This window comes from Rhinoderma darwinii, chromosome 2, assembly GCF_050947455.1.
Source record: "Rhinoderma darwinii isolate aRhiDar2 chromosome 2, aRhiDar2.hap1, whole genome shotgun sequence".
NCBI lineage: Eukaryota > Metazoa > Chordata > Amphibia > Anura > Rhinodermatidae > Rhinoderma > Rhinoderma darwinii.
This window is the reverse complement of record NC_134688.1, coordinates 261,846,256-261,860,653: the sequence shown is the minus strand read 5'-3', so window position 1 is coordinate 261,860,653 and position 14,398 is coordinate 261,846,256. Positions and strand designations below refer to the sequence as shown.

Genomic DNA, 14,398 nt, shown 5'->3' with positions numbered 1-14,398 from the left:
AATAAAGTTATGGGTTTTGGAAGGTGGGGAGGATAAAACTAAAATGAAAATCTGAAAAAGGGCTGTGGCGGGAAGGGGTTAAACATGCTTATCTAGTGGACACCGCTTCGAATTAACCACTAGAGATCTATGCTCTGCTCAGCACAGGTGATCCCATAGGGAGCATTCCCAGGATTCTGACATCTCTAAATTAATTTATAATTATAAACCTGGGTTGAATAAATTTTTGGAGCCGGACATCTATAGTATTCATGCAGGCTTCCAGATGAAAACCAAAGTGGTTGCAAATCTGCCCAGAATATATCCAATGACAAAATTAATTTACTCATGTCACCAGTGTTACAAGCTACTGCAGTGACACAAACGGTTTTCTGACCGGTCTCATTTATGCGCTTTCCTGCTGCATATTTAGCTAGTCTTTGGATATTTTGTTTTTTTCAAGCATTGATAATCCGACCGCTAATGGCAAAAATTTAGATTATTGAATAAATCCGCTTTATCGTACGTCTGGAACACCAGCTACGTAGTGCTATCAGCTAGATGCAAGGTTTTATATGATGAAGGCATAGATGTTGTTATACCTGGCAGGTGGGTAGCAACGATTACATGCAATACTGGTACTTGGGCTGGGCAATTAATCTTGAAAAAAAAAAAAATTCAGTGCGGATAAGAGGCCATCTTGCACATTTTCGGTTTATTCAGTTTTCCCTGTTTCAACTGTATCTGCATCCTGAGGACGCAGAAACCGTTGAATCCTATGGTAGAGCAGGGGGTCGTCAGTTCCCTGTTCTATTATCTATTGTGTAACATTGGCCGCTCTTGGCTCAGCGCAGATTGGCGTGATGTCACTACCTCGTTCCTGTCCGTGCTGAGCTGTAAGTGGCTCAGCGCGTATTTATATGGTCCGCTGAATTTCTGCCATATACCGGCGTTTCAGGCATCCTATTTGTCCAGGGTCTCCTCAATGCCCACACCATTTACTTCTTGTTTTGCTGCACTTGCCGTGATGCGTCGGCATTGAGGCTAAAAAATAAGTAAATGGGGCGGGCGTTGAGGACACGGTGGAGGAATAGTGTTTGAAACACCAATATATGCCAGAAGTCCAGCGGAATCTGAAAATATGTGCCGAGCCACTCATACCGGAGGAGCAGAGGAATCTCCTCCACATCATTGAAACAGGGTTAGGAGTATGTAGGAACATTATACTTTGTGGGGGCATTTATGGGGCATTATACTGAGAGGAGCAGTGTTTGGGTATGTTATATACAGCAGGCTCAGAGGGTTTATATTTAACGGCATGTAAATAGGGGGTGTGGCATGCAAAAGGGTGTGGTCTCAAAATCCTTTATTAATCGTAATGTAGGTTACATGTTCAATTAATCGTGGTTTTGATTTAGGTCATAATCTTAGCCTTAACTGGTACCCACTTTTTCTTTATGCTGGGCAGTGCAGTCATCTTTTACTGCGATCGCTATTCCACTGTATTCACATGGGAAATGATATGTAATCTTATTTGACAAGCATGATGTGTGTATCACACTACTTACTCCCATGGCTCATTATTTTCCCAGTCTCAGGACAGTCCTCAACATGTGTCACTATACAATGATCTTTCCGCACGGCTTTTGGCTTTTAATTATTCTTCCAGGAACAGGTGCCAACTTTACATGTTCCATAGATACATGCTTACAAAGAGATTGCATCAACTTTAGACTACCTAGTAGATGGGAAACTGAATGATAATGTTGTGGCAGATATTCTATGATGGGCCCATCTATTGCTTAATTTTCCATTATACCGGCGGCCGTCTTTGTATTTGAATGCCAGATGTTTTGTCTGCAGAGCTGTCTGTTTATTTGTTCTTTCAGCCCCTCCAAATAAGTCCTTGTTATGGACTTTACAAAAAGCAAGTCTGGAATACATCACCGGATTGGCCATGCAAACACTTAACGTTAAAGTCACCAGCTGGAATTTGCCAGCTGTGTTTCAGGCATCTGGGAAGAGGGAGCCGTGTCAAATTAATTTTTGTGAACTTGCAAAGCCTGAAGATCATAGGACTTTATTTTGCTAGCATAATAAAATGAGGTTTCAACTTTTGATGGAGGGGGAAAAAAAACCCAAAAACATTGCCACCATAAAGTACTGTATAGGCGTTTCACGGATACACAAAATAGGCTTAAAGGGGTCTTCCCATCAGACTTTTGACATATCCACAGGATCTGTCATAAATGTCAGATCGATGCGTGTGCCACCTCTGGGACCCACTCATATCTCTAAAGCGGGGCCCCCTAAACCCCCTTCTACACTACCTGGTTATATGTCTGGAAGTTACGAAAACCGCGTAGCTCGCTGAGCTACGCTGTTTCCGTAACTGCCATTCAGTTCTATGGAACTTACTGAAGCGGCATAGCTCTGCGACATATGCTGCTGTCGTAACTCCCGACAATGTAGCCTTTTTTCATGGTCTGAATTCAGCCGCAAGAAAGCGGGAGAACGTTCTGGAGATAGATGCGGGTCTCACCTCTGGAACCCGCACCTATCTTACATTTATGACCTATCATGTGTATATATTATAAATGTCTCTTCGGAATACCCCTTATAATGTGGATCTATTTAAGGGCAGCATATTACGGGGGAGGTCCACTATGCTATTAGTCCAATCAACATAAAAAATTATTGTGCGGTTTAGCATAACAAAGTGTACAGTAGACTCCGTTATCAGTCGACTGTGTTCTTAAGGGGAGCTCACCCCCCCCCCCTACCTCTTCCTGTCCCTATCACCACTGACTGACTGCCTCTGTGTATCCAGCTGAGTACATGGCGGCAGTCAGTCACTGGTAAAAAGAGGAGAGTGCTCCCCTCAAATGAGTCCACTTTATTAGTCTCTATTAGGTCCCATGCACACGACTGCGCACTTGGTCCCTGTCGGTGATTAAGGGCACGTATGGCTGTGAACAGCTGTCTGCATTTGCGGGCCGTACTCCTAAAATATTGGAGCACGGTCCGTAAAGAAAAGAAAAAAAGACAAGTCCTATTTTTTTCTTTCTTTTTTTTTTTTTTTTTTTTTTACAAAAGGTTTCTACGGCGCGAACAGCTTCCCATAAATATATGGAAGGTGTCCGTTAGCCATAGAAATAAATGGCTCTGTAATTACGGACTAAATCTAGAGTCGTGTGCATGGGGCCTAAGCCAAACGGCACAATATTTTAAATAGAGCAGCATTTTTAGGTAGCTGATCAGACTCTCCAATTCTGTTTAGTTCCCTTGCCACTCGTCTGTTTACTGGCTGGGGTAATGGAGCGTAGTCCATACTTCACATGACTAGCTCCATTTGTAGCCAATTGTCAAATTGAAGCCCGTTAAATATTAAAGTAAAATACAAGGTCTATGAAAAGTTTGACCACTCCACAACTGCAAATAAATCCCTGTTAAAAATTAAACTTTTAATAATTTTAAGTATCAGTCGTATGGTTCTGAACCTGGTGCCAATGTTTACAAATGTATCTGCAGCCACAAACCTTTGTGGCTTCTGAGACATTGGTTGTGGATCACCACCTTTAGGGCATATTCACACGGCTTACTTTCGGGCCGTAAACGGCCGAAAAATCGGAAGCAGAACGCCTCCAAACGTCTGCCCATTGATTTCAATGGGAAAAATGGCGTTCTGTTCCGACGAGGCGTGTTTTTTTTATTTTTTATTTTTTTTACACAGACGTTTAGAAAAACTTCTACATAAAAAACCGCCCGTGAAAAAACTGCGTAATGCCTCATGCACACGAACGTAAAAACTCCCGTAATTACGGCCCATAGACTTCTATTGGCCACAGGTACCTTCCCGTTTGCTTACGGGAAGAGGCCCGTACCGTTGAAAAATATGGAACATGTCCTTTTTCAGGCCGTAATTTTGGCACGGGCAGGCCCATAGTCTATGTGGCTCCCGTAATTACGGGTGGCTACGTGTGTGTACCCGTAATTACTAGGTGACGTCAGGGGATAGTCACTGTCCAGGGTGCTGAAAGAGTTAACTGATCGGCAGTAACTCTTTCAGCACCCGGGACAGTGACTACTGCTGGAGTTAATCGTCTTCAAAGTTAACTTACCTGCTTCTTCCTCCAGTCCAGAAGGAGATAGAAAAAACACAAAGCGCACAATAGTGCATGACACTGTGATAAGCAGCGTGTGAACAAAGGCTGAAAGTGGCTCACCTGGTGCAGTTATGCTGGGAGCATAACATCCAGTGTAACAGATTCCAAAAAACGATAGCCTCCACGATGTGGGCAGCTTCACAATGCAGGTGTCAGGATCAGATTTGCAGCATAGGACCCGATTTGAGAACTTAGACTATGAAGTCTCAATAAGGAAATGAAGGAATAAAAGCAAAAAACGGGTGTCTTCCATGCGCTACTGATCGAGGTAGTCATCCATACCATCCAATTTGTGAAAAGTCGGAGATTAGTCCGTGGAAAAAGGATTTATTGAATAAATATTCAATAAATCCTTTTTCCACGGACTAATCTCCGACTTTTCACAAATTGGATGGTATGGATGACTACCTCGATCAGTAGCGCATGGAAGACACCCGTTTTTTGCTTTTATTCCTTCTCTTCCTCCAGTCCGGCCTCCCGGGATGACGTTTCATCCCATGTGACCGCTGCAGCCAATCACAGGCTGCATTGGGCATATTGACTGCCGCGTCATCCAGCGAGTGGATTTCAAAAGAGGGACGAGTCACCAAGACAACGGCTGGGGTACGTATGAACTTCTTTTACTTTACTTATTTTACCTTCAATCGCTGCAGAACTGATAGAGAAGGGGCTGCCGATCAGTGCAGAGAAAATGGGTCCCGAAATACTGGTGACACCAGACACGTATTTACGGGCACGGGTCCGTAAATACTGGTGGAATACGGGTCGCATACGTGTGACCAATGACCTGTATTTACAGGAGGAAAAAAATACATTCGTGTGCATGAGGCCTTACTACTTGAGCTGTTTTTCATTGACTATAGAAAAGCAACTCCAAAAACGGCCATAAAAAACGCTGCGAAAAACGAGAGTTTGCTTAAACGGCTGAAAATCAGGAGCTGGTTTCCCTTGAAAACTGCGATGTATTTTTAGAAGTTTTTGCTAAGCATGTGAATATACCCTTAAAGCTCATTCAGACGAGCGTAAAACTCATCCGTGTGCTGTGCATGGAAATTACGCACGGCACACGAACCCATTGATTTCAATGGGGCTGTTCACACATGCAGGAGTTTACACGCAGCAGGAGATCGCTGTGTAAACCTCACTACATGTCCTATATTGGTGCGTTTTCACTCATTTACGCTCCCATTGAAGTCGGTGTGCTGTGTGTGACTTGCGCATCAATTCCATAAAAAAAAAGTGCTTTGTGTGTGAAACACATGCCACTCGCAAAGCACAGATGCAATAACGCAAGGCGCACAGACTAGATTTACGTGCGTAAATCTGTCACGCTCGTGTGAATGTAGGCTTGGGAACATCCACCCGTCCAGCTTATTGGACGGCAACATGCAAAAGTGTGGGTGGAGCAGTCTGTGAGTGTGTCCTCAATTTGATCAAAATGTGCGCTAAGCACTGAACTATTGTAAGTAGTTTCAGCAGCAATGCATATTTATTTATAGTGTTTAGATGGCATTAGTGTTAGGATTTCAAAAATGGCGACCGCACTCTGCTATGTATCTATATCTCGGTTTTTAAAGTATGTAGCAGCCATTAAGGGGGAATTATGGAACAGGCTGGAGGATGCAACAGGTCGTAACTAAGGCGCTCAGGTCTGCCATTTTACACCTCTTAAGCCCCAACATAACTGGTATCGCTGAGACCATAAACATCCGAACTATTGCAATATAACTTTTTTTTTTTTAACCTGCTTGAATGGCATTTAAATTTTTTTTTTTAATGAACACCCAAATAGCTGTTTTTTGGGTCAACTTCGCGCCCCAATAAAATGGAATAAATGAGTTGTACCCCAAAATGATACCAATAAAAATTACACCTTGCCCCCCAAAAAAACTCTTAACACCACCAAGCTGTCAGCAAAATAAGTTCTGGCTCTCGGAATATGGCATCACAAACCAATTTTTTTTTTTTCTTTTTTAACAATTCGTTTTCCCTCGTAAAAGTAGTAAAACACAAAATAAAAAAAACCTATTAATTTGGTGTCTCCATAATCCATTTGACCTGCTGAATATAATTTTTACCACATGGTGAATTCTATAACCCCCCCCCCCCCCCCCCCCCCCCCCAAAAAAAACACAGATAAACTGCTTTGCTTTTTTTTTTTTCTCTTTTTTTTCTTTTTCCCATTCCAACCCACTTTTATTATTTTTTTTTTAATCTCCAGTTTCCTACTAACATTATATGGTGCCATGAGAAACTACAACACCACGCAAAAATCAAGCCCCAAACTGCTTTATTGACAGAAAAATAAAAAGTTATGGTTTTGGAAGGTGTAGAGGAAACACAAAAATCTGAAAAAATGGCTGCGGTGGAAAGGGGTTAAAGAGGCTCTGTCACCAGATTTTGCAACCCCTATCTCCTATTGCAGCAGATCGGCGCTGCAATGTAGATTACAGTAACCTTTTTATTTTTAAAAAACGAGCATTTTTGGCCAAGTTATGACCATTTTTGTATTTATGCAAATGAGGCTTGCTAAAGTCCAACTGGGCGTGTTTTATGTGCGTACATCGGGGCGTTTTTCATTCTTTTACTAGCTGGGCGTTGTGAATGGGAGTGTATGATGCTGACGAATCAGCATCATCCACTTCTCTTCACAACGCCCAGCTTCTGGCAGTGCAGACACACAGCGTGTTCTCGAGAGATCACGCTGTGACGTCACTCACTTCCTGCCCCAGGTCCTGCATCGTGTCGGACGAGCGAGGACACATGGGCACCAGAGGCTACAGTTGATTCTGCAGCAGCATCGGCGTTTGCAGGTAAGTCGATGTAGCTACTTACCTGCAAACGCTGATGCTGTTGCAGAATCAACTGTAGCCTCTGGTGCCGATGTGGCCGACACGATGCAGGACCTGGGGCAGGAAGTGAGTGACGACACAGCGTGATCTCTCGAGAACACGCTGTGTGTCTGCACTGCCAGAAGCTGGGCGTTCTGAAGAGAAGTGGATGATACTTCTCGTCAGAACGCCCAGCTAGTAAAAGAAGTAAACACGCCCAGATGTAACACACATACACGCCCAGTTGTACTTTTACTGTAAACACGCCCACTTGGACTTTAGAAAGCTTTATTTACATAAATATAAAAATGGCCATAACTTGGCCAAAAATGCTCGTCAAAAAAAAACCTGTTACTCATCTCCATTGCAGCGCCGATCTGCTGCAATAGGAGATGGGGGTTGCAAAATCTGGTGACAAAGACTCTTTAAGTGAAAGACTCTGTCACCACATTATAAGTGCCCTATCTCCTATATAAGGAGATGGGCGCTGTAATGTAGGTGACAGTAATGCTTTTTATTTTAAAAAAACGATCTTTTTTCACAACGTTAGGAGCGATTTTGGTTTATGCTAATGAATGTCTAAATGCCCAAGTGGGCATACTTTTACTTTAGACCAAGTGGGCGTTGTACAGAGGAGTGCATGACGCTGACCAATCGGCATCATGCACTCCTCCTCTCCATTCATTTACACTGCACTAGCGATATAGATATATCACTATGTGCAGCCTCATACACAAGCCCTAACATTACTAGTGTCCTGATAATGAATGCACATGAAATCCAGCCTGGACGTCATGTGTGCTCAGAATCCTGACACTTCTGAATCTTTTTTTGTGAGATTCCGGCAAGTGAAACCAAATCTCGCGAGATCACGAAGCTAAACGAGATTTGGTTTCACTTGCCGGAATCTCACAAAAAAAGATTCAGAAGTGTCAGGATTCTGAGCACACATGACGTCCAGGCTGGATTTCATGTGCATTCATTATCAGGACACTAGTAATGTTAGGGCTTGTGTATGAGGCTGCACATAGTGATATATCTATATCGCTAGTGCAGTGTAAATGAATGGAGAAGAGGAGTGCATGATGCCGATTGGTCAGCGTCATGCACTCCTCTGTACAACGCCCACTTGGTCTAAAGTAAAAGTATGCCCACTTGGGCATTAAGACATTCATTAGCATAAACCAAAATCGCTCCTAACGTTGTGAAAAAAGATCGTTTTTTTTTAAATAAAAAGCATTACTGTCACCTACATTACAGCACCGATCCTTATATAGGAGAAAGGGCACTTATAATGTGGTGACAGAGTCTCTTGAAGTATTTGAGTGAAATACCTGTTTTATATTGCGTGTCCTCGGTCACATGCTCCTCTTCAGTCCCACTCCCACTGTAGATGGAATAGGTAGGCAATTCAGCACGCTTTACATTAACAGGATGCAGAGGACAGTTAAATAATTTACTAAAGTCTTTTCACACACCGCTTTGAAATGACTAGGGTCCTGAAACATTCATTGCTTGCCAGATGCTGTATGGAAGTTGCCCTCATTCTATTGGTTATTTGTCAGAACATTATTATGGTGACTAATATACGGCAAAGCCAGTGATGTCCTTGTTTATTTCATGGTCTGTCAACTCCACATAGAATGCTTCGCTATATAATTTTGGATTTTCTTGCTCTGCACAACACCATGCATATACTAAATTACATGTTAAACAAATGTTTCAATAAAATAAAATATCTTGCTTCTTACCATGTCCTTCACATAATAACCATATGCATTTGTTGACATGAGGCATTTATAAGATTCATTATAGATTGTAAGCTTATATGGTTAGGTCATAGTTTATGCAGTGTTAAAGTGACACTGTCGCATTCTAGTCGCCGCATCTCCTGCAACATTTACAATCCATGGCAATCCTTGTGGTAGATAAACCTGTGTTCAAACTGATGCACTGTACCCTAAAACAAATTTCAAGGAGCAGGAACAGAAGTCTTCTATTTTATTTTAATAAAATCTGCTAGTGTTGTCAAGTGATCACAACACCCACTTGCTATCGCAACCATCATCTGGAGCTTCTATTGGATGGCAGTGGGTCAAGCTCACCAGGGCTGTTCTTAAATTAGATGGTGCATTATCTGGTTCTTTCTGTTGATGCCCTCCATATAGCGTACAGTCAGTGCACAAATAACTATACCAAACAGTATTTAATTACAAACGCCATACAGTACGTTTGCCAATTAAAGCGTTGCCTAAATGTTATACAGTGCTGCTACCATTACACGCTGCAAAAATAATGTGCAGTATTGTATTGTAGTAGTACTGACGTGGTGGTGCCATGCAATGTAAAAATCACGAGTTCTCAAATCCCAACATACAAAAGTACTTTGTATTTATAGAGCGGTCATTGTAACAGTACTGTACAACGTCTCAATAATACTGCTATACAAATAAGATCCAGGCCATCTGTGAGACCGCACAGGTCACATTCCTCCAGGGCTGGCCAAGAGGCTGTGACTTGCAGGCAGAATAATTGTGTGCATGGGCACCCAAAACTCAGAAGGGTAGCCCTTTACACTCCTATATAATGTGTTCTGATGCAAGCTTATGCCAGTATACTACAGCATATTTGATCTCCACAAAAGGTTAGCAGCTTACAGAAAATATGGAACGGATGGTCTTTCTTTTGTCCTGTCAGTAATGACTTCTAGGAAGGCCCAGTCTCGAGTACAAGCTTCATGCTAATGTACATTGATATAACTTGACACCCACAGAACATGGTGGGCATGTTGCTAAAGGCTTTGGTAGGGAAGGAACATTTTATATGAAAGGCGTTATCCCACCAAAAGTATTTAAAAGAAAAAAAAAAATCAAATCCCAATACAAAATAAAGCATTTTCAAATGAACATGCTTTAAAAAAGCTGCAGAAGAGGGACACCCCTTTGCAGTTGCTTCCTGACGCTCAATGAGCCGCACACTGAAAAGCGGGGACAGTGCTACAGCGAGTCGGATGCAATGCATTCCTGGGAGTTCAAGCTTCAGAGCAATCGTGTGTGGTGCGCTGCTGCCCGCCTACAGACAATGCTCTCAATGTAGAAGTAGACGGGCGAGTTATTGGGCCAGAATGGCTAAGCTTTTAGTGGGATAACCTCTAAGATATTTTCATCTGCTAAAATATTATTTCCAATAATGCTGTTCTAATATTGTAAGTGCAGCTATTGTCTGATGCAGGTGGTGTTATAAGTGACCCATTAGACCAGAATTATCTTTCCTATCACTCTTTTATATTACCTCTGATTTTCAGCCTCAAACGCCAACCCTAAGGCTATGTGTACACGCTTGACAAAAAACACGGAGCTGTTTTCAAGGGAAAACCGCTCCTGATTTTCCGACTTTTTTCGCAGTGTTTTTTACGGCTGTTTTTCTATAGTCCGTTGAAAAACTGCTCCAAAAACATCTCGAAGTGACATGCACTTCTTCGCAGACGTTCTTAAAAACGGCCACGTGAAAAAAAAAAAACGGCCTGTCTGAACAGGACGTTTTTCCCATTGAAATCAATGGGCTGATGTTTGGAGGCGTTGTGCTTCCGTGTTTTTGTTTTTTTGGCTGTTTACGGCCTGAAAAACAGCCGAAAATAAGCCGTGTGAAAATACCCTTACATTGACTGACTGTACCTGACTAAAGCGCAAAAAAATTTAAAGGAGCAATTGACAAAATACGAAGTACTATTTAGGAGACTTAAAATCTTGTGTGTAGTTCTGCCCCCATCAAACAATGTAACCTTTTTATTCAGCACATCTAAATCCTGTGCTTTAGACAAAAATAACCAGCTTTTTTCCTCAACTTCTAAAACCTTATTGCTGTGCCACTAAAAATGGCAGATTGGCTCCTAAAGAGTACCATAGCTTGTCCATCCCCTATATATTAAAAAAAGTAATAAAATGTTCATGCCTAAGACTTCGTTCACATCTGCTTCAGGCTTCCGTTCATGGGCTCCATTAGACCTTTCCGCCAGGGGTACCCATGGGCGGAAACCATAGCTTTCCGCTTGCATTACCATGGATTTCAATGGTAATGCTTCCGTTGCAAATGGTTGGTTTGTCTCCGTTCTGTAAGGTTTCTGTTTTTGTTTTTGGCAAAATCAATAACTAGGTCGACTGCACTTTTGTTTCTGCCCTAAAAAACAAAACCCTTACGGAACAGACAAATGGAAACCATTAGCAATGGAAGCATTGCCATTGAAATCAGTGGTAATGCAAACTGAAAGCTATGGATTCCCCTGATGGAAAGGTCTAACGGAACCCTGACGCAGATGTGAACGAAGCCTAAAAGGACAACCGTTCAAATTGCAGCTAGGTAAATTAACTGCATGCCCTGTTTACAATGTATGGACTGTTTTTTCTCCATTATTGTTTTGGCCTTTCACATAGGTACAATGTAAGTACAGTTTGCAGCCTGGAACATCAGCCACATCTGGAAAGTGTCCGCAGTAAAATTACGGAGAAGCCTCTTTCAGACGCATCAGGTTTCTGTTTAATTTTGGTACTTTTATTAAATAGTACACTGTCTCAAAGCCAGCTGCGAAACAGATCCTTGTGTGTGCTGTGAGATGATTCCTATTAGAGTATAATTCTGTGGTAATAATAATATACTGTGTATATCTAATAATGCTTAAAGGGAATGTGTTGCCAGAAAAACATGTTTTTTTTTTAATTAAACATTTAAGTGTGTAGGTGATTAAACATTGCTCAAATTTTTTTTATTTTTTTCACGAGTCAGGAAATATTATAAATTAGATTCTAATTTATAATATTTCCCATTGCTGGTCACTAGATGGAGCTATTCCCAAAATTGCAGCATTGCAAAATTGGGTAAAAAGCCCTCGCTCTAGTGAGCTCTCAGCATCCCCCCCCCCCCCCCCTCCTTTATCCTGGCTAGTGCCGGGATAAACGAGGGGTTTGAACGGTCTAACCTCCTACACTGTGTGTCGCCATTTTTTGAGCTAACACACAGTGTAGTAGGTTTACATACAGTAGTAAACGTACACAAACACGAACATACATTGAAATCTTACTGTCCGGCCGCGACTTCCGGTCCACAGGAAAATGGCGCCGGACGGCGCCAATTTCAAATTGGACTGTGTGGGAGCGGCGCATGCGCAGTTCCCACACAGACGGCGTACACAGAAGTGGATGGGACGGGAGCCGTTCGTCGTCCCTATGGGACTGTGGCTGCCGTATTCCATGTCTGTATGTGTCGTTAACTGGTTGCCGACACAGGACGAGTATGCTCGTCCTGAGCGGCGAGCACTTCGCGCATTAGGACGAGCATACTCGTCCTGTGTGACAGCCGTCCCTGCCGTCTCTGTGTGTGCGATCGAGAGCGGGGCAACGGCTGTAATACACAGCCACGGCCCCGCTCTGACAGCGGAGAGGAGAGAAACATCTTCTCTCCGCTGTTAACCCTTTGAACGCCGCGATGACAGCTGATCGCGGCGTTCAAAGAGAGGGGACTGCACATTGATCGCGTCACAGAATATAACTGTGACGCGATCAAAGCCCACAACTCGTATGGCCAGACAGCCCAGGGTCCAGTGAAGGACCCCAGGGCTGTCTGAACATATTTCCTGTTGTTAGGGCATACTGAGGTATGTCCTAACAACTGCCTGTGTACGATCAGTAACAGGCTAATGTACTGGCATATAGATCTATGCCAGTACATCACAGTTACAAAATAAAAATCAAAATGATAAATCCCTTTATGGGATTAACAAAAAAAGTTAAATGAATGTAAAAAAAAAATAATGGTAAATAAATAAATAAAAAGTCAAAAAAATACAGAGAAACACACATTTTTTATAATAAATAAACTTTTTAAAATATAAGTCCCAAAACATGAAATAATATAGACATATTTGGTATCGCCACGACCGTAACAACGTGTACAACAAATGTATACCATTATTTATGATGATCGGTGTATGGTGTAAAAAAAAAAATATTAAAACTGCTGCGCAACTGCTTTTTTTCTTCATTTTAATCTAATTAAAAATTTATAGAAATTAAACGATAATGTATTTGTACCAAAAAATGGTACGTACATAAAGTACAACTCGTGCCGCAAAAAACAATGTCTCATACAACTATGTCGTACAAAAAATAAAAGCGTTATGAGCGTCGGGATGCAAAGAGGGAAATGTAAAAAAAATTGCTCTGTCCTCAAGGCTAAAATTGGCCGTGTCCTTAAGGGGTTAATCGACACATACAGAAATGGAACATAAAATGGCAGCCCCCATAGGGAAGAAAAAGTGTAAAAATAAGAAAAAGTAAAACACAAACACAAATAAATATAAACGTTTTTAATAAAGCACTAACATCTTTAACATATGAATTTTTTTTTTGTGATGACACTGTTCCTTTAAGATTAATATACATAGCACTGAGCTGTCTGGTCTCTACATAGGATCCTGAAAACCAGTGTTCGTTGGTCCACAGGTCACTTGGCTATATTAGGTTTCAGAGCGATGCAACGGTACTGCAGATAAGAATGAGCAGAAGGCACTAAGAATAGCGCATTGTGTTAGTGTTTTACACCATGAATAGCTGTTGTCCTTTAGCAGCCTGAGTGACACTTAAAGTTGATTAGATAAAGACTTACAATAAATGTAAGTATTTCTGCAGTGTTACAATGTGTCATTGGACAAGTAAAAAAACCATGTGTGTAATAGAATATTAAGGGGCACAATGCATGTTCCACATTTGGCTTCGCCATTGCAGATTCTGAACTTTTGAAGTGTACTGAATTTGGACTGATATTGTGATTAAATCAAGTTCCGTGCTGCTGCCACAGATAATCTAAGCTATTTAAATGAAAGGCTAAATCTCGCATATGTACACAGACCATTTGCACTACTATAATTAATTCAGTTGGCGGTTTTCTTCCAGGCTGGCTGTGATGGGGAGAGCATTGGGAATTGTCCCTTCTCGCAGAGACTTTTCATGATCTTGTGGCTTAAAGGAGTAGTGTTCAATGTGACCACAGTTGACTTAAAAAGGTAAGAAGTTTTGTTTTCATAAATGTGGGCATGAATTATTCATTTGTGGGTTTTGGATAACATACATTCTGATAAACCAAGACCCATTATCAGAGTATATCCTATATTAGGCCCCATGCACATGGCTGTGCCCGTAAAAACAAAGTATGGGAGCGCGGCCCGTAAAAGGTAGGACATGTTCTATCTTTTGCGGTACACTTCTACGGCCCGGTCACCTTCCCGTAAATTGGGAAGTGTCCGTGGACAATAGATGTGAATGGGTCTGCAATTAGACGATTTTTGCGGTCGTGTGCATGGGGCCTTAAAGAGGCGCTGTAATGTAGATAAGTGTTTTTTTATTTTGAAAAACGACCAATTTTGAGCAAGTT

The 14,398-nt window shown here is 41.8% G+C and overlaps 1 protein-coding gene across 6 annotated transcripts in view; it reads left to right on the top strand.

The window, feature by feature from the left end:
* The window catches only part of CLIC4 (chloride intracellular channel 4), an 88,800-nt gene that overhangs the window by 34,319 nt on the left and 40,083 nt on the right, over positions 1-14,398 (top strand). For 5 of the 6 annotated variants that reach the window (XM_075853220.1, XM_075853214.1, XM_075853217.1 and 2 more), the window contains one exon: positions 13,921-14,030. In XM_075853220.1, the coding sequence (XP_075709335.1) occupies positions 13,975-14,030 (56 nt within the window). In that variant the 5' untranslated portion in view covers positions 13,921-13,974. Of the gene's footprint in view, positions 1-11,412; positions 11,502-13,920; positions 14,031-14,398 lie in introns of those variants that run through there. The other variant, XM_075853219.1, reaches the window with a different exon arrangement.